Source organism: Littorina saxatilis, linkage group LG6 (genome assembly GCF_037325665.1).
Source record: "Littorina saxatilis isolate snail1 linkage group LG6, US_GU_Lsax_2.0, whole genome shotgun sequence".
Taxonomy (NCBI): Eukaryota; Metazoa; Mollusca; class Gastropoda; order Littorinimorpha; family Littorinidae; genus Littorina; species Littorina saxatilis.
Window position 1 is genome coordinate 55102688 of NC_090250.1, and position 21369 is coordinate 55124056.

The following is a 21369-nucleotide window of genomic DNA, read 5'->3' on the forward strand; positions in this document are numbered from 1 at the left end:
GGTTGGGACGAGAAAGAATTTACCCGATGCCCCCCGCGGGTTAGGGGGAGTCCCATAGTGGTTGGGACGAGAAAGAATTTACCCGATGCTCCCCAGCATGTCGTAAGAGGCGACTAACGGGTTCTGTTTCTCCTTTTACCCTTGTTAAGTGTTTCTTGTATAGAATATAGTCGATTTTTGTAAAGATTTTAGTCAAGCAGTATGTAAGAAATGTTAAGTCCTTTGTACTGGAAACTTGCATTCTCCCAGTAAGGTAATATATTGTACTATGTTGCAAGCCCCTGGAGCGGATTTTTGATTAGTGCTTTTGTGAACAAGAAACAATTGACAAGTGGCTCTATCCCATCTCCCCCCTTTCCCCTATCCCATCTCCCCCTTCCCCCGTCGCGATATAATCTTCGTGGTTGAAAACGACGTAAAACACCACATAAATTAAGAAAGAATGAATAAACGTAAGCATCTAAACAAAATAATTATACATCATGCAGAGATACAGACACACAGACAGTAAAATATTATATTAAATAATGAAAACAATAATGACGTTTCTATAGTATCGATTCACAGAACCAATCAACAGATAAAACAGCTTCCATTTTTATTCGATTTCAACTCAAAAGATACTTTTCTTAAACAGGGTAGAAGGTTGTACGCATACAAATCGGTTTTTTTATTTTGCAAAAACATTTGGTATTTACATAACATTTTGTTATCATGAATTGGACCCTGTAGAGTCGAAAGAGCTCAAAATATAAAAATCAGTAAATGTTCACCTGCTAACCAAAAGAGTTTTGTGACTTAGTCCTCCTTCCCCCGAACACTGTCACATTATTTGTGCACTTGCAGTTGCAGCAGCGGGGAATTTCTTGGAAAAGACAAGGTGTGTGACGGCCTGTCAGATTGTTTGGACGCTAGTGATGAGACAATGTGTAAGAGTAAACATCTGTCACCCCCGATTCGGCAGCGCAGCCCTCCTCCTGTCATCATCTACCTTGATGGTCGCGGCAACTTCACTGACGTGGCCATGGAACGTAACACGACCCCATGCCCTGCCACTCATTTTCGCTGTCCTGGTCAGTCCGTGTTCTGCATGCCCGTGTTTCTCCGGTGTAACGAAGTCAACGACTGTCCTGGAGGGGAGGACGAGCTGAGCTGTGCTGATTTCACCTGTCCCGGGTTTTACAGGTGTCGAGGTTCTAGCGTGTGTCTCCACCTTTCTCACCTGTGTGATGGTTGGCCCCAGTGTCCACAGCGTGACGACGAGCTGAACTGTGACGTGCCCTGTCCGTCTGTCTGTCAATGTCAGGGCCTGGCCTTTGTCTGTCCTCAGCCTTTCCCCACAGACAACTTTCCTGACCTGAGATACCTTGATGCTGAGGGGTCCGGTATTGTTCCATCAGCGCTGCAGCAGAACTTTTACCTGGTCTACCTGAGTCTGGCTGACTGTGGGATGGACACCTGGCCACGTGCTGTGTTTCAGAATCTACAGCTTCTCGATCTAAGTAACAATATGGTTCGATCTCTTTATTTTCACAATTTTAGTTCACTACCCATCCTTCGTGTTTTGCGTCTGAAAGGAAACCCTATCAGATCTTTCATCAAAGACGACTCAAGCGCAAAACTACACTCCGTGGTTAGCCTCGATCTGTCGGGCACACCCATCACTACCTTCAACAGTTCACAACTCGCGGATTTCCCTTCTCTCGAAGTGCTCAACCTGTCTTACAGCCGTGTGAGCAGAATAAGCGAAGAAGGGTTTTCTCCCTTTCATAAACTGAGGCAGCTGGACATAAGAGGGCGTGAACTAGAAAATTATCCCAGTGATCTTTTCACCGGACTACAACATCTGTCCTCAATTTATGCTTCAAACTTCAAACTGTGCTGCAGGGCCGTACTGCCTGAACTGTTCAACGCGAAGTTATGCTTTGCTCCACAGGATGAGCTTTCTTCGTGTGATGATCTGCTGAGGTCCAACTTTTACCGTGTCTGTCTGTGGGTCATCGGCATACTGTCCATACTTGGCAACGCTGGCTGTCTCGTCGTCAGAATGATTTTTCAACGACGTTCTATCACCAAGTCTGGCTACAACATGTTTGTTACCAATCTGAGCCTGGCTGACTTTCTGATGGGGATGTACCTGACCATAGTGGGCACGGCAGATCAGCTATACCGCGGTAACTACTGGTGGAAAGAGAAGACCTGGAAATCCAGCGTGACGTGCAGAGTGGCAGGATTTCTGTCCCTGCTGTCCAGCGAGGTGTCTGCCTTGATGATCTGTCTCGTCACGCTGGACCGTTTCATCGTGCTTCGTTTCCCCCTCAGCAGTGTACGCTTCAAGGGCCGCTCTGCTGTGGTGGCGTCAGGCCTGGCTTGGCTTGTCGGTGTGCTGCTAGCTGCCGTGCCCCTAATGTCATCCCTGTCGCACTGGCGTTTCTACAGTCAAACCGGGATCTGCATCCCGCTGCCCGTCACCAGGATCAACTTTCAAGGGCGGGACTACTCCTTCGGCGTCATGATCGTCTTCAACTTCATCCTCTTTGTCGCCATCGCCTGTGGCCAGGCCGTCATCTACTGGTCCATACGGGCCAACTCCATGGCCAGTCAAGACACGACCAACGCCTCCCGTGACCTTACGGTGGTTCGTCGCCTGATCACCGTGGTGATATCAGACTTCCTGTGCTGGTTCCCCATCGGTGTGCTGGGTCTGATGGCCTATAACGGTGTGACTGTGCCTGGCGAGGTCAACGTGGCCATGGCCATCTTCGTGTTGCCGCTCAACTCTGCACTCAACCCCTTCCTCTACACTCTCAACATTGTCATAGAGAAGCGGCGGAAAGCGCAGGAAAACCGACTTCGCAAGTTCCTCCTGACTCAAGCTAAAGCCGAAAAGATGTGAGATTGTAACACAATGACATTGTGACCTTTGACAGACAATGTTCTGGGTACGATGTCGTCTTGTGGTAAACATATAAAGCTTTCTTCTTTGAAGAAGACTCAAAATGTCCTGTCATATTTGAACTACATTTGTGTTTCTGATATTGTGCGTCCTGTCGGATTGGCTGTCACGTATATATTTGACAGAAGTTCTTGTTAGCCTCGGTCGATAAAGACAAAACCGAAGAAGGTATGTTCCCCCATGGAACCGACAAAAAGTTGGTCTGACAAGAAGCCACGAAACATAGTTTTTGTCATAATTTTGGTAGTTCAAAAGTACGTACACTCATTGACAGGGAGCTATTTTGTGAAGGACATATTTAGAGTGCAATTGTGACCCTCCACCACGAAATGAGTCGCATGTCACCTCGCGCGGTTCTGCGCTAGGCTTAATATAAGTCCGGAGAGTGCATGGTAACAGCGTGAGGATCACTTTAGTCACAGGTTTATAACTCAAACAGTTTGTGCTCTTTTCTAAAACGGTTTTCACCACTGGATAGAGCATAAAACACTCTTCAGGAAAATGTAAAAATATGAAAATCATGCAAAGATGACATGCGACTCATTCCGTGGTGGAGGGTCACAATTTAGGACTCCAAAGCGCATCAGAAGCGATCACGTCATACTTGTATGCGACGTCAAACGTTAACTTTATGTCGCTTTTATCCCTGTCTAAATATGTACAGAGCACCAATCATATTTGTATGTGTCTTTTCTTTTGAGTGTTTTAACAATTTTCTTTGCGTAATTTTTGATTTCACAGATTAGTTGCAAATTGACTATGAGTCGTCGCGTATATATTATCAACTTTGATAGGGTCTTTGTGAGTGAATGTTTACAGTCGTTGTCTTCGGTAACACGAATCCAAAGTCGGGATGGTACCACATATCAACAAAACAAGTCTGACTGGCTTTTACTTTGACAATCCGCGTTTCACCTGAAGCTCAAAACCATTCACTTCTTGGATTTGTCACATGTAAACATAACGTGCGAGTAAGAATTTGTCGTTGGACAGAGTTTATTTTCCATACGGAATAATGTTGATTAATCTTACGAAGGCCTTAGGCTGAGTTAGACATAAACTGATCGAGTGTGGAAGACAACTCTGCCCTACACAGACTGAATAGCAATTATGTCTCACAGCTTCAATATTTATAAGAGAGTACAAACAGTAATCACGATTTGACAAGGCTTAGCCTTACAAAAACACCCATGCTCCGGAAGAGATCTGCTTCTTTTACGGAAAAGACTTAACAAAAATGAATGACTCTTAGTTTTTGTGAATGACGTCACCTTCTGTACGTTTTAATTTTCAGCGTGCTTCTTGGGTGGTGGGCGGCCCAGAGCCTCACAAAAGTGTCTGTATCTCTCAAATTATTGGGTTTTTGATTGAGACTTCATGTTATCCTCAAATTCTTCGACGATGCACGGACTATGGGATTAAATTTGAGCTTGGAAGCTTATCAATTAATACATGAGTTTGGTTATTAAAATTCTGAAATTTCTAATTAAAATTAAACTTTTTGTCATCGATCCAAAAATGATTTTATCTTGTTCGTTCTCATTTTCTCATCCCTAAATCATATAGATATGTTATGTTTGGGTCAAAAACAAGCTCAGAAAGTTAGAAATAATTTCCCTGTTAAGCCCTGGTCCTTTTCAAAGCAACTAGGCCTTGCGCTGGATGTCCACACTGCTTTTGTTTTACCTTTGTGTTAAAATAGGATGTATGCGGAACATAGATAACCAACTTTGGATGAGCTTAAACCTGTTTAATGTTTGGTGCTTTTTCAAATAGTGAACAGCTCGCTTTCGCTCGCAGTTTAATATTCAAAAAAACAACTCGTGTAAATCTGGTACGACACAGCAAGTCATATCTATGTATAAGATGATACATCAGGAGCAAATCATTGTATCAATGGGTGCAAACATAAAACCACATGTTTGAGATAATGTTTTGCTGTGTTGTGTCCCTGAAGGAGATAAGTAGATGCATGCTTTATGTCCTGTCAGTTTTTTTCCCCAGTGCAGACATAAAGAGAAAGTCCCCTTATTAACAGTATCTGCGTCCCTTTGTTTTAGGTGATGTCATGTAATGTTTTAAAAAAATTCACAAAAAGAGAATAATTTTTTATTTTTTTTAACAGTATCTGGCTTAGCTATCTGTCCGTGTATATGTCCGTCAACTATGTATGTCTAATCTTGTGTTTTCCTGAAAGTCCTTCGGTCTGTCTGTCAATATATTTTATGTAGACAAGTTGGGCCACAACCTTTATCCTTTCAAACGAAAGTTCTAAAGGGTGCGTATCGCTAGCGCTACGTGTCATTTGTACTACGTGTCATTTGTCCTACGTGTCATTTGTGCTACGTGCCGCTATCGCTACGTTGATTAGTGCTACAAATAATTTGTCTATGAGTCGCTATCATTCGTTCATTATCACTACGTGTCGACAGCACTACATCGTTTAGCGCTACGTGTCATTATCGCTACGTGTCAGTACCACTACTTACTGACGAATCTCTCTTTCTCATTTTTTCTCTCGCTCTCACTCCTTCTGGTTTGTGTGTGTATATGTATGTCTGTGTATGTGTGTGCGTGTGTGTGTCTGTTTCAGTGTGTGTGTGTGTGTGTGTGTGTGTGTGTGTGTGTGTGTGTGTGTGTGTGTGTGTGTGTGTGTGTGTGTGTCTGTCTCTCACTCGCTCGCTCACTCACTCTGTCTCAATAATTTATAATCATACTGACCCCGATGAAGCATTTGAATTATGGTACAACTTCTTTATAAAAGTATAATTATGATAAACATGCACCATTCCGAACATCTCGTGTGCAGCAACACCCAAAACCAAAATGGCTTACACACGACATTCAATGTGCGATTAATCACCGCGATTTTCTTGAGCGTAATGGCAGAGAAGAAGAGTACAGAAAGCAGAGAAACGAAGTAACGTCCATGAAACGTGCTGCTCGCAAAAAATATTACCGTGAGCTCGCTGCATCAAATACGAAACAAACTTTGACTCAAAAGCCATCTGGAAAGTGATCAACCAGTTGACACGTAAAGAAACCGTAAAATCTTCTGTCATTGATGTACCTGCGGATGATCTTAACATTCATTTCACTTCTATTGTTGAAAAAATAATCACAAATGATAGATCAAAACAGAATAATCTGGACAAGTTGAAACAGTTTTGTGTTTCAAAAAATATTACACATAATTTAGACATCCCCCTGTTATCTGTGAGCGAAGTCTTCCATTATCTGATATGCTTAAAACAATCTGGTACTCATGGTCTAGATAATCTTGATGGGAAAATTTTGAAGTTGTCTGCCCCTTTTATTGCAGAATCTCTGACATACGTTTACAACTTGTGCCTGGACAAATCTGACTTTCCCGCCAAATTAAAGGAGGCAAAACTAATCCCGCTATTCAAATCAGGTAATTCTTCTGACCCCGCCAATTACAGACCAATCTCGATTCTTCCTGTTTTATTCAAACCACTTGAAAAACACACATATACACACTTGGCCGCACATTTGAAGAAATACGACCTTATTCATTCAAATCAGTCAGGCTTCAGAGAAAATCATTCGTGCCACACAGCATTAATAAACCTTCTTGAAAACTTGCTTAGCAACATTAATAATAATTAACTTTGTGGTGTCCTATTCGTCGACTTTGCAAAAGCATTCGACGTCATTAATCATGAGTTACTTTTAAGAAAATTAGCTGAGTATAGATTGTCACCCCAAACCCTATGCCTCCTCTCATCTTTCTTAGCCGGACGAGAGCAATCCGTCTGCGTGAATTCCACTATGTCAAGTAAAAGACCGGTGTTATATGGAGTCCCCCAGGGTTCTGTCCTTGGGCCACTTATTTTCTCTCTGTATATTAACGATCTTCCTTTTAGTGTTAATGGTGATTGTGAACTATTTGCTGATGATACGACCATACACACTTCTGATAAAAAAATAGACAAAGTTTATTTATCATTGCAGAACAGTGTAGATGATCTCATTAATTGGACAGAATATAACCACATGACTCTTCACCCCCAAAAGACCAAATACATGTTAATTACAACAAGGCAAAAAAGACAAAACATCAAGAATAATCCTCCTTCGTTTTTTTTTTTAAAGTGTTGATCTTTTAGATTTAGGCCGACACCATGACTAAATGGTTTTTTTATATCGCTTTACGCAACTTGCTTATTTCTGTGTTTTATTCATTTTGTGCTGAGGAAGACTTCGGTCAAACCCGATTCTGCTATTGTTTCTATACATGTTTGTATTTGGTGAGTACACTTTCATCGTTCTTATCTTTTAGACTAGTCCTTCTCACCTTCGGTCTCTTGTTCTATATCTGTTATTACATTAGTGTAGCCCGTCGAAGTTGTCAACGATAAAAGCGGAAATGAAAGAAAAGCAACGCCCTTCATCTACTTTGGCAGGTCAAATGTCACAATGTTAATTACATCATGTTCGTAACATGTTGTTGCTTGATGTTTAATGCAGTAAACCTGTCGCAAAATAGATATTTCTTACCGGAGTTATCTCCCCATTACAACCAATCCAACCCTGTCCTTTCCATTGATATGCCCGTTAGTCCTCCACCTCGTGCAGCAATAGACGAATTCAGAAAGAAACTCTGCCGGGTTTGTATGGGTTGTGAAAGAGTGAATACCCTTGCTTTAATAGGGACAAACATTGCTCTGGCCAATCACTAGCGAGGGGTGTGTCGGAAACACGTGGGCAAGGAGCACGTGTGGATTCATTTGTCCCACTAAAAGCAAGGGTATTCACTCTTTGACATCCCATGCAAACCCAACACAGTTATTTGTCAACATCGTCTATTTCACTCACACAATTATTCATCGTTTCCACTGGTCCATGTCGGCAAAATCCACACCCGTTTTCTTCAGCAATGCCTTTCGCACGCTGTCAATAGCAGCATTCAGGGATTGCCTCTGTGTTCGGCTGAACACCGCCATTTCTTCCACCCAGTCCGGCTTTTTCCGGTGCGCATATCCTTCCGGTTTACGCACAGCACAATGTATTCTGGGAGTGACGAAGGACAAATTCAAAAACTGGAGGGTGTTATGAAGTTCCTGTTCTAAGTGGGCCACCATACGATGGTACACCAAAACATGAAGAGAAGTATTATCCTTTGCCCAGGCCAAGTGCAGATTCTTCCACCCACCCATGTTGTTTTGAACGTGTTTCGGCCACCCTGAAACAAGCAAGAGGATAGAAAAAGAAAATCAATAAAGGTTAACTAAACACTCTTCAATAAAGAAGACCGAAAATGAAAGTCCAATAAAATCAGTAAATGACAAAAACCGCACACACAGAACAAGAAACAAAGAGCAACACTGGGTTGTGTAGAGGGAAAACAAACGTTAACAAAACCAGTAAAGGCTCAGATCAGATCCACTCGTACATTAAGAATCCGACTACACTACACTACTCGTCTTAATAAAAACACCATACAGATGCGTTTGAGGGCAGATCTTTCTGATGAGGCGATCACGAAGGCTCTCCTGCTACTCAGATGAGTCCCAAAGTTCATTTTTTAACTATTCAGCATCATTATATTGGCTCTAGCTCTTATCAGAAAGAATGCTACCTCTTAAAATAGAAATACATTATGCTCTGAACCAGATTGAGGAAGACTACTCCCCTCTGTTATTTTTTTGTTTCAAGCTGTAAACACTATCACTAGCATTTTTACCATAGCATTAAACCAAAAGGCACCATTAAGTTGTCTTATTCCCCCCTCTGCTTCTTTAGCTCTGTAAACTTGTAGAGCTAGTTATTTTTCGATAAACACCCAGCAACCAAACAAATAACGACCCAGCAACAGCCTGAATCCTCGATAGCGCAATGGGTTGAGAAGCTGTTCTGCGTCGGTACTACTTTTGGGACTGAAAAGTTCCGAACGCTCTAATGTACGAAGTATACATCTCTGGAGCAAACAATACAAACATACCGCATTTAAATTAACAACTACAGACTTGAACACATGAATCTCCATATAAAATCCATGAGTTTGGTTGTTTTCTGAATCTAGATCTGCTGTGCACAAACGTTCATCACAAGCAAGTAACTCTCATACTTTGTCTTGCGACAAGAGTAGTTCCCCTTTCAAATTTCTTTTCACTCAGTTTCTTCGACAACAGACTGCAATCCGACGGTCAGTTTTCAACAATATTTCATTTAATAAACAGATCACACGCAACCAAATGCACACATCAGTCTCATCAATTTAAACAACATAAAGCGGTTTCATACACTATTTTCCCCAGAAAACTGAACTTCATACAGTTTTTAACGTTGGAACACGGGTGCAAAAGTTCGTCTGCTAGTCCCATTTGACGAAAGAACATTATCCTAAGCGATACCAAAACATATACAGAACACACAATATCTGCCTTTGCCGCCACAGCAGAATAACAGCATACATGTGTACTTGATTTGAGTCCAAAATAGGAAAACTGACAAGAAGTGTTAACAGAATGGAATGATTTGCACGGAACTATACAACCGCGCATTAATCGATCGCCTGCGCAGGTTGACTGGTTGAGTGAATAGGATTCGATCAAACTTTCGCAAAAAAACTCCTCTTTTCTTTGAATAACTGAAGAAAGAGGTTACACACCTCGTCTCAGTGATTATAAAAAAAAATAATGGTCTCAGTTCGCGGTCATGAAAAAGCTCGCTAAAGCTCGCATTTTTCATGATCCGCTAACTTCGAACATTATTTTTAATAATCACTGAGACTCGGCATGTAACATCTACATATTTTGCTCGTGCATTGCTAAATGTATGTAGATAAACTTTGAAAGTCAGAAATGGGGTTCTGGAAGCTAAGCATGTCACACTGAACTCGCACCACAAAGCGACATTTTTTCAGGAAACGTCTCGCACGCTTTACTGGGCTGGAGATTACGAAGATTGGAAGGTCATAGTGACATAGTATGCTGTTCAAATTCCTTAATATTTTACAGATATGATGTAAAGACATCATACTTGACGAAAATATATCCATTGAAGCCAAACAACAATACTAGTCTTGTGTGAATTTATTTTTAATCAAAACTTACCTACATTTTGGACGACGTCTTTACTGGATTTAGGGTAAGGTTCATAATAATGATACTGTCACCAGCATCCTCGGCCAAAGCAGTCGCAAATTGTTTTGTGATAATCAAAAGATACCAACACATTTATATGTAAAAAGTACCAATTTGAGTTCGTAATTTGGCTGAGAACTTTTTTTTTTCAGAGGCAAGCGTCTGAAATGCTCGTGCATCACTCTTCAGGGTATAGTTGAATTTTGACTGAGAAGAGAAAGTGCGCCCTAGAATAGTTCTTGTTAACATCGTTTTTTACATTTACTCAAGTTTTGACTAAATGTTTTAACGTAGAGGGGGGAATCGAGACGAGGGTCGTGGTGTATGTGCGTGCGTGCGTGTGTGTGTGTGTGTGTGTGTGTGTGTGTGTGTGTGTAGAGCGATTCAGACTAAACTACTGGACCGATCTTTGTGAAATTTGACATGAGAGTTCCTGGGTATGAAATCCCCGAACGTTTTTTTCATTTTTTTGATAAATGTCTTTGATGACGTCATATCCGGCTTTTCGTGAAAGTTGAGGCGGCACTGTCACGCCCTCATTTTTCAACCAAATTGGTTCAAATTTTGGTCAAGTAATCTTCGACGAAGCCCGGACTTCGGTATTGCATTTCAGCTTGGTGGCTTAAAAATTAATTAATGACTTTGGTCATTAAAAATCTGAAAATTGTAAAAAAAAAAAAAATTTATAAAACGATCCAAATTTACGTTCATCTTATTCTCCATCATTTTCTGATTCCAAAAACATATAAATATGTTATATTTGGATTAAAAACAAGCTCTGAAAATTAAATATATAAAAATTATTATCAAAATTAAATTTTCCAAATCAATTTAAAAACACTTTCATCTTATTCCTTGTCGGTTCCTGATTCCAAAAACATATAGATATGATATGTTTGGATTAAAAACACGCTCAGAAAGTTAAAACAAAGAGAGGTACAGAAAAGCGTGCTATCCTTCTTAGCGCAACTACTACCCCGCTCTTCTTGTCAATTTCACTGCCTTTGCCATGAGCGGTGGACTGACGATGCTACGAGTATACGGTCTTGCTGAAAAATGGCATTGCGTTCAGTTTCATTCTGTGAGTTCGACAGCTATTTGACTTAATGTTGTATTTTCGCCTTACGCGACTTGTTTATGTTTGGCAGGCCCCAAGCTTTCAAAAAATACCCATCTGGTTGAGTCCGCTTTTGGGTGCACGGTCAGCACTCCGCCGTGACGGAGTATCACTGCTGACACGCTTAACTGATCAATAACTCTTGAAAAAGCATTTTGCAAGAATTTGTGTGTGCGTTTAAACAAGTGCGCTGTAAACAGCCATTGTTGAAACTGTATTGAATTTAAGGGTAAATTAAAGCTTTCATTTTTCTAAATGCATGCTGATTTTAAATTGTTTCTGTTCAATCGGACAGGGTACATCTTTATTTTTAAAACTCTTTCTGGTATGTCGCATAACAGCAGAACTAATATCTCACATGACTTGAGATTTCGTGTGTAGTTTACGGCATGTGTGAGCACAAATCTCCGAAAGTTTGAAGGCAATGCGTTTGCGAGTTACTCAAATGTACCATTTTTTGTCTCATTACCCGCTAAAGCGGCTTCAAAAACTGCCTTTTATGCCTGCTGAGAGGATTGACACCTACACCGCTCAGCATGCCATAGCGTCCATGTTAGACAAGATATGTGAACAAAACTGACTGATTTGGATGCAGATTTGATTGTTCTGTCTAAGGAATACTAAACATGTTTCGATTTAGTTGTTCTGGTTTTTTGTCAGGAACCTTGATTTTGCGAATTTGATTTTGGGGGGTGTCTGTGTTGTAGGTTTCACTGTATTGACACTACGCCATGTAAACTCAATCTGATTTCTGAACAAGGTAGCGAAATCAATGGCCTTTTCAGTCATATACTTGGTTTTACAATCAACAGCCTCATCAGAAAGATCTGCCCTCAAACGCATCTGTATAGTTTTTTTATGACGAGTAGTGTAGAACAATGGATACGGAAGGAGAGGCAGAAAGAGGGGGAGAGGGAAAGGAAGAGAGAGAGAGGAAGAGGACGAGAGAGAGAGAGGAAGAGAGAGAGGAAGAGAGAGAGAGAAAGGAAGAGGGAGAGAGATAGAGGAAGAGAGATATAGAGGAAGAGAGGAATCTGAGAGAGAGAGAACGAGATGGAGAGAAATAATAACAATAATAATAATCAATGAGCATTTATATAGCGCAACATCATAATTTTACAAGTATGCTCTTTGCGCTTGACACATTTAAAATTAAAACACAGTTATACAAGCATTTACATCTACATTCATAGTCAGCAACGCTTAATTAAAAGCATACACCATCAAACATACATTACAAAAGATTCTTCCACTAACTAAGTAATAAAAACATGAATAAAATAGGTAGTGTAAACAAGGAAATACCAGTTGAATACCCTTAATCAAACAGAACATGTTATAAACAATACTGAAAACAGCCCTGGATGTTTATATACATTATCAGAAAGAAAGAACAAGTCGCGTAAGGCGAAATTACTACATTTAGTCAAGCTGTCTAACTCACGGAATGAAACTGAACGCAATGTATTTTTTTCACCAAGACAGTACAGCTTCGTCAATCCCCGCGAGAAGGAAATCGCTCACCTCCCACGTGCAAAACGCAGTGATATGCACACGCCAGAATAGCGCGGTAGCGTATTGTGCTAAGCAGGAAAGCGCGCTTTTCTGTATTCGTGTTAACTTTCTGAGCTTGTTTTGAATACAACCTATCATATCTATATATGTTTTTGGAATCAGGAAACGATAAAGAATAAGATGAAATCATTTTTTGATCGATTTCTTAAATTTTAATCGTAAGAATAATTAATCTATTTTCGTTAATTGTGATCACATTTTAAGAGTAAACATGACATGTATATATTTTTAATCTGTTTGCGAAAAATCGATTTTAATGACAACTTTAATGAGCAAACTCAATAATTAATTTGTAAGCCTCCAAGCTGAAATGCAATACCGAAGTCCGGGCGTCGTCGAAGATTACTTGACCAAAATTTCAACCAATTTGGTTTAAAAATGAGAGCGTGACAGTGCCGCCTCAACTTTCACGAAAAGCCGGATATGACGTCATCAAAGACATTTATAAAAAAAATGAAAAAAACCTCTGGGGATATCATACCCAGGAACTCCCATGTAAAATGTCATGAAGATCGGTCTAGTAGTTTTCTCTAAATCGCTCTACACACACACACACACACACACACACACACACACACACACACACACATACACCACGTACACCCTCGTCTCGATTCCCCCCTCTTCGTTAAAACATTTAGTCAAAACTTGACTAAATGTAAAAAGCGAGGAAGAGAGAGAGAGGAAGAGAAAGAGAGAGGAAGAGAGAGAAAGTAAGAGAGAGAAAGGAAGAGAGAGGGGTAGCGAGAGAGAGAAAGAGAGAGCGGAACAGAGAGAGAGAAAGGAAGAGAGAGAGAGAGGGAGCGAGAGAGAGAAAGAGAGAGAGAGAGTGGGAGCGAGAGAGAGGAAGAGAGAGCGGAACAGAGAGAGAGAAAGGAAGAGAGAGAGAGAGGGAGCGAGAGAGAGAAAGGGAGAGAGAGAGTGGGAGCGAGAGAGAGGAAGAGAGAGCGGAACAGAGAGAGAGAAAGGAAGAGAGAGGGGTAGCGAGAGAGAGGAAGAGAGAGCGGAACAGAGAGAGAGAAAGGAAGAGAGAGAGAGAGAGGGAGCGAGAGAGAGAAAGGGAGAGAGAGAGTGGGAGCGAGAGAGAGGAAGAGAGAGCGGAACAGAGAGAGAGAAAGGAAGAGAGAGAGAGGGAGCGAGAGAGATAAAGGAAGAGAGAGCGGAACAGAGAGAGAGAGAAAGGAAGAGAGAGGGAGCGAGAGAGAGGAAGAGAGAGAGAGCGGAACAGAGAGAGAGAAAGGAAGAGAGAGGGGAAGCGAGAGAGAGGAAGAGAGAGGGGGAGCGAGAGAGAGGAAGAGAGAGCGGAACAGAGAGAGAGAAAGGAAGAGAGAGAGGGGGAGCGAGAGAGAGGAAGAGAGAGCGGAACAGAGAGAGAGGAAGGAAGAGAGAGAGAACTCAGAACTCAGAACTCAGAAATTTTTATTGTAAACCACACTGTTGTGTTTGTACAAGGGGGGAGTAGAGTTTCCATTCAATGTATACTCTCTCACAAACAAGTAAGAACAAGTGCATAATACAGTGCTAAGGGTTGGAACATAGCGATCGAAAATCATTTACACACATTCATTTTAGCCTAGCAGTTGCTGTCGATGCCTGAATGCATAAAATGTATACCGGGAGAGTGCCCACAACCTACTTTTGTTTTGTGTTAGTAGTATCTGCATTGACGAGTTTTCTAGTTGACCGATTTCAAAGACATTTCCTAGGTAAGTTTCTCTTATATCAGAGTATACTGGACACTTAAAAAGAAAGTGGTGCTCGTTTTCGTGAGGGTATCTGCAAAGTGGGCAAACATGGGAACCGTTTGCAGAATATCTCTGTTTGTTGCACATCAGGGGTGAAACCCCAAGTCTGAGTTTTGTGAACACTTTTTGGATATATGGATTGTCTATTTGGTCAAGGTACTTTTCTCTTCCAAAGTCAGGTTTAAACAATTTGTATGTGTCATACCTCTCACTGTCTTCTAGCTTACTGTGCCAGTTCTGGGTAAAGCAGTCTTTTAGGCGTTGTTGAAAAGCCTTGATAAAGTGTTTTTCGTTGCCGACATAGCCGTACGTCCACACATGTCCAAACCCATTTTCACATAGGAGGTTTCTGACCCTAGCGGACCAATTGTCTGTCCCTCTGTCTGCCATGTTCCTCATCATCACATGGGCCATTTTTACATATCTTGTGTTGGGGAGGCGATTTAGCCGCAACCAATATTTAACGCATCTGGTAGCAGCGAGGACTGATAGGGGAAATCTACCGAGTTCTCCGTATACCATGCAGTTGGGACTTTGGGGGGAAACACCTATTATCCGTTTGCATGCGAACATGTGTACCTTTTCAATGTTAGAGCAATCAAAACAACCCCACATTTCTGAACCGTATAGCAATATGGGGGTAATCTGTGTATCAAAGAGTGTGAAAAAAAGGTTTAGATCATAACATCCAATATTCCACAAAACTCTAAAAATGTCGATAACACCACGCTTAGCTCGTACAATAGAGTCTTCAAAGCATCGTTGGATGGAAACTTTGGTGGTCAAGGTTAAGCCGAGATATTTATACGAGTTGGTAACGTACATGTTGTCGTGACCAAATGTCCAGGCTTCGTTTTTCCCCAAGTATCCACCGTTGCGAAATACCAACACTTTTGTTTTTTCTTTGTTTACCTTTAAACCTAATCTGTTGGCAACTTCATGCAATATATTTAACTGGTTTTGTAGTCCCACCGGTGTCACTGAAAGCAATGCTATGTCGTCAGCAAACATCATGATAAATAGTTCAATTTCACCCGGAAGAAGTTGAATTCCATGCCTCCCTTTTAGAATCATTTCAGACGCAAGTTCGTTAATCAAAAAAGAGAACAGGATTGGGCTTGCCAAGCATCCTTGTTTAAGACCTTGCATACACTCAAAAAAGGCCGTGTAGTCAGAGTTACACCGAACACAAGATAATACGTTTGAGTACATTGCTCTGAGTGTTTGAAGCATTTTGCCCCCAATGCCGATCTTGAGCAGTACATTCCATAGTACATCTCTTTTGACAGTGTCGAACGCCTTTTGGAAGTCCACAAAGGCCACATACAGTTTCTTGTGTTGTTTAAGTTGCTTGCTTACAGCTGCATATAACGTGAAAATATGGTCCACTGTCGTATACCCTTTTCTGAATCCAGCTTGGGACTCAGACATGACATTGTTCATTTCAGCCCACTTAGTCAATCTATTGTTAATGATGGCAGTATACAGTTTACTGACACAGCTTAGCAGCGACACGCCCCTGTAATTGTCAGGGTTCTCATCGTTGCCTTTTTTTAAGATTGGGTGAATAATGGCTTTGGCCCACTCAGCTGGGTATGTTCCTGTGTGGAACAGTTTGTTAAAAAGCTCTACCAGGTAAGTAGTAACATCATCACCTGCGATGCGAAGCAACTCGTTTGGGATTTCATCTATACCTGTTGCTTTGCCTTTTTTCAGCCCTCTAATGGCTTCTCTTACCTCTCCTTCAGATATATCTTTATTTAGCTCGTCCATGTCGAGGTCCGGGACCTCTTCCGCGGATAACTCGGTTTGCTAAACTGGAGTCGCTCCAGCAGCTAAATTATTAAACACGCCCTTAAAATGGTTAAACCAGTCATCTTTACTAATGCTAGGCGAGCTTCTTCCCTTTCTCTTGAATTTTCTAATTTCCCTCCAAAAGCTTTGGGGGTCATGAATGCTGGCAAGTAAAAGTGACACTTTGTTCTGTTTAAATGTAATCTTTTTATTTTTCAGCAGCTGGTTGTACTTCTTCCTTTCATCTAAATATACCGTTTTACACCGCTCTGCTTCTTTTTCACATTCTTTAAAACTGATTGTATCTGTTCTCTTCTCCATGTCAAGAGCTGTCTTGTTTTTCTTGTACCTTCGAAGAGCTTTTCGTGTCAACTTTTTTTGCTGTTGACATTCAAAGTCAAACCATTTGTTTTTCTCGCCGACCGAAACAGAACCATTCTTAACAGTAATTTCCATTGGCTTAGTTACCTCCTTAAGGGCACGGTTGAACAACTTTACTGATCCATCGATATCCCCACTTATCATCTGCCCCGCCTCTTCGAGTTTACCAGCGAATGATTCCGAGTCAATAAGCTCTCTTACCTCATGTTCTTTATGTGTATCCCATGACATCTTAACTCGTACCCCTTTCTTTGTTTCGTTTTCTGTTTGCCCTGTGTTCTTGTTAGTGGGGCCTGTAAGTGTTAAGCATAGCGGCATATGGGGGGATTCAATTCTCTCTTCGACGGTCAAGCCCAGGCAGAGGGATGATAACTCTTCTGAGATGATAAAGTAGTCGTTTACACTATTTCCATGTCTGGATATGTATGTAAAATGCTTAGACGAAGAGGGCGTGCAAAAACCATTTAGCAGACACAGACCAAAACTAGAACATAACGACAAGAGTTCCCAGCCAAACGTGTTAATTGTCCGATCCTCTGACAATCGAGAAGGGCTATACAGAACTTGATGGTTGCACGGGTCGTCTAGCTGATTTTCTGAGTCAGCAATAGCTTGCAAGGACCCAGTTCTTGCGTTCATGTCCCCACATAGGATGATGTAAACTTCTCCGTACCTTTCTAACATGTCTAACATACATAGTTCAGTTTGTTCAATGTGACATTTGGCCTGGGAGGTATCATAGTACGGTGAAGTTTGGGGAGGGATATACGCAGCTAGGTATATAACATCTTTGTCCAGATTCCACAGTGTCTTCGATATTTTGAGACAGACCATGTGATCGTACGTTACCTCAATCGCATCAAACAATTTAGCTATTTCCTTTTTTACCAGTATAATGACCCCACCTGACCTACGGCCTTTGTCAGTCAGTTTGACAGCCGAGCTCGAAAATACTACAAAGTCGCAGAACGTGTTACTCAAAATGAACGATTTATCCAGGAACGTTTCAATACAATACAATACAATACAATACAATACAATACAATACAATACAATACAATAACTTTATTAATCTCTAAAAGAGAAATTACATTGCTGAGCGTTTGTGTCCGTAATAATAACATACATAAAACATTCAAAATAAACATTTGTTCTTTGTCCTGAGAAAATATAGCACATTGGTTATCACATAAGAAAGTATATTAAAAATAAATTAACATGCATTCACCATCAACAATGCACAAAAGAAAGTCAGCACCTTGCCGGTTATCACATATTGTCTAAGATTAAGAGAGTAGAATGCAAAACAAAATCAACAATTCTGAAACAATACAGAACACTGACCCCGTGCATCAGAGCGACAACACCAGCATCTACCGCCCCACCTGAGAATTGAAGATGTGAATTGCAGATGGAATGAACGAATTTCTGTAGCGTGTGGATCTTGCGGTTGGTTGTCTGAATCTGTTGCTCCTGTCTGTCCGTCTACTGTCAAATTCCGGTCTGAGTGGGTGCGAGTCGTCAGCCAAAATCTTCTGTACCTTGTCAGTCAGTCGTCGTTCATGTGTTGATGTGAAATTGTCCTGCTTCCTCCCAACCACCCCACTTGCTTTCCTGATGAATTTATCTAATCTATCCCTGTCTTGCTTGTTGATGTTGCCACCCCAACACACGGAGCCAAAGTACAACACACTATTGCACGTTGAAGTGTAAAACATCTGAAGGATTTCTTGTCTGATGTTAAAAGACCTGAGTTTTCTCAAAAAGTACAGGCGAGAGTGGAGTTTCTTCACAAGGGCATCAGAGTTTGGTTTCCATGTCAACTTATTGTCTATAATCACCCCCAAATACTTATACTGCTCTACCTTCTCTACGACCTCCCCCTTGATCACTATCTCCCTGTGTACATGTTCCCCCCTCCTGTTGTCCATTATCATTTCCTTTGTCTTCCCCACATTAAGCTCTAAATAGTTGTTTTCACACCACCCCACAAACCTATCTACCTCCTGCCTGTAGTCAGAGTCGTCGTCAACAGTCAGCAGTCCGGTCAGTCCAGTGTCGTCAGCAAACTTGGTTATGGGGCAGGAGTCACTAGAACTTCTGAAATCTGCTGTGTAGAGAGAAAAAAGAAAAGGTGAGAGTACTGTGCCTTGTGGTGCCCCTGTGTTTGTGCAGATTGTGTCTGAAACTGATTGCCCCCCCACCCTAACATACTGTGGCCTGTTTGTCAGGTAGTCCATAACCCAGAGGATGGTGGCTGCTGGGACATTCATGCTAAAAAGCTTCTCCGCCATTAAATGAGGCTGTATAGTATTAAAAGCGCTGGAAAAATCAAAGAACATCAAGCGAATATAAGAGCCAGGCTTTTCTAAATGAGAGTAGATCTTGTTTAAAACATTCAACACAGCATCATCAACACTCCTGTTTTTCCTGTATGCAAACTGACATGGATCAATAAAATCTTTCACACAATCACTCAATTTGAACAAAACAACTCTCTCAAAGACTTTCATACAAACAGAAGTAAGTGCCACAGGTCTCAGGTCATTCATGGTTATCACAGTCTTTTTCTTTGGCACAGGAACAATGCATGAAGTTTTCCATAGGGCCGGTACCCTGCTAGCACCAAGCGACATGTTAAAAATGACTGAAAAAATATAACTAAGTTGCTCTGCACATAGTTTTAAAACTTTGGGCATCATCCCATCTGGTCCCCCCGCCTTGCTAGCATTAACATTCTTCAGCCCCCTCTCCACCTCTTCTTCCGTCACCACTATTGGGGAATCTCCTTCCGTAAGCCCACTATCACTGGTCAACCTGTCCCGCATTGCCTTCCTTTCCCCGCTGAAGTCATGTTTATCGAAGCGTGCATAGAACTGGTTGAGATCATTTGCATCTGACTGCGTAGCGTTGCTTTTTTCCTTACTCCCACCCTTCTTCCCCTTGTAGCCACTCATGACATTCAACCCCTCCCATGCCTTCTTCATGTTGTTCCCCGTGAAATTTCCCTCTACCTTCCTCTTAAACTCTTCCTTCCCCCTCCTTATCGAACTCTGGACCTCCCTCTGAACCTCCCTCATGTTACAATTCCCTTCTCTAAAAGCTTTCTTCTTCTTATTCAGCACATCTTTGATATCTTTCGTGACCCAGGGCTTTGTATTGCTGTACACCTTCACTGTTTTCTTCGGCACAACATTGTCCACACAAAAAGACACATAATCGGTTACGCATTCTGTCAGTTCATCAACATCACGGGACGAGTCCACAAATACTGTCCAATCAGTGCAATCGAGGCACCCTCTAAGGGTTTCCATTGAATCGCCCGACCAATCAAAAACAGTCCTAGTGATGGGCGATTCCCGCTGCACACGTGGTCGGTAACGTGGGACAAGGTTTACAATGTTATGATCGGACCGTCCAACTAGGCAAACGACGTTAAAGTTGTGTATATAACTCACGAAATCGGGGTCTGCTATTTTCGTTGCGAGTCCATCGATGTTCCAACTCAGGAAACGAATGATACCCTTTGCACTATCTCTCGGTACGTTGTTTGGCCTATCGTTGCCGCACCGTCACATGCTGCTGTTGTCTCTCTGCTTGTCGGCGCTGCGGCCCTGACGCCGGTGAGTGCCGGGGTCAGGATCACCCTGCGTCCCAGGAGCAGGCGCTCTGTTGCCGCCGCCAAGCATGATGTCGATACGACCTTGGCGCTGCGTCTTGGTGCCGTGGTTTGGTCCACGGGGAGTTCCAGAGGTGGAGCCCGTCTGTAGCCTGCTGCGCGTCATCACGCCTGGAGGTTCGGCTGTGGCCGTGTTTCCATCACCGCCGCCGTCTAGCCGTGCCCTCGGTACGCCACCCAGATCCCCGCCGCGCCCGCCACTGTCGTGAGGGTGACTGCTGGTCGTCGGAGAGCCTCTACCCCGCCCCCTGCCAAGGGTGTCCCTATGGTCAGCGTCACGCCAAAGGGGGGTAAAGCCATCTGCGCTGGAGGTGGAGGGGCTGGCAACAGGGGACTGGGGCGGCCGATGGGGCAGCGCTGGGAAGTCGTGGGACGAGAGGACGTGTTGGGGCGAGTCCCGTGCCGGGTCCCGCTGGCTGTCGTAGGGTGGGTCGCCGTCTGCACGCTGCACTGGACTCCGCTGTCCTCCGTCTGCGTAGGGTTGGACGGGCTCCATGCGGTCGGAGGAAGAGAGAGAGAGGGAGCGAGAGAGAGGAAGAGAGAGAGAGAGCGGAACAGAGAGAGAGAAAGGAAGAGAGAGGGGAAGCGAGAGAGAGGAAGAGAGAGGGGGAGCGAGAGAGAGGAAGAGAGAGCGGAACAGAGAGAGAGAAAGGAAGAGAGAGAGAGGGAGCGAGAGAGAGGAAGAGAGAGCGGAACAGAGAGAGAGGAAGGAAGAGAGAGAGAGGGAACGAGAGAGAGGAAGAGAGAGAGAGAGCGGAACAGAGAGAGGGAAAGGAAGAGAGAGGGGAAGCGAGAGAGAGGAAGAGAGAGGGGGAGCGAGAGAGAGGAAGAGAGAGCGGAACAGAGAGAGAGAAAGGAAGAGAGAGAGAGGGAGCGAGAGAGAGGAAGAGAGAGCGGAACAGAGAGAGAGAGAAAGGAAGAGAGAGAAAGGAAGAGAGAGGGGGAGCAAGAGAGAGGAAGAGAGAGCGGAACAGAGAGAGAGAGGAAGGAAGATAGAGAGGGGGAGCGAGAGA

At 42.7% G+C, this 21369-nt stretch overlaps 2 protein-coding genes across 2 annotated transcripts in view; one reads left to right on the top strand and one right to left on the bottom strand.

Moving 5' to 3' along the window:
* The first annotated feature begins 595 nt into the window (after positions 1-595).
* On the top strand, positions 596-2926 carry LOC138969545 (G-protein coupled receptor GRL101-like). The gene has a single exon (XM_070342371.1). The coding sequence runs from the start codon at positions 926-928 to the stop codon at positions 2894-2896; it is 1971 nt and encodes a 656-aa protein (XP_070198472.1). The 5' UTR covers positions 596-925; the 3' UTR covers positions 2897-2926.
* Positions 2927-5702: 2776 nt separating this feature from the next.
* Positions 5703-21369, bottom strand: part of LOC138969550 (WSCD family member CG9164-like) — a 42619-nt gene continuing 26952 nt past the window's right edge. The window contains exon 5 of the mRNA XM_070342376.1: positions 5703-8162. Within this exon, the coding sequence (XP_070198477.1) occupies positions 7804-8162 (359 nt within the window). The 3' untranslated portion in view covers positions 5703-7803. The remainder of the gene's footprint in view (positions 8163-21369) is intronic.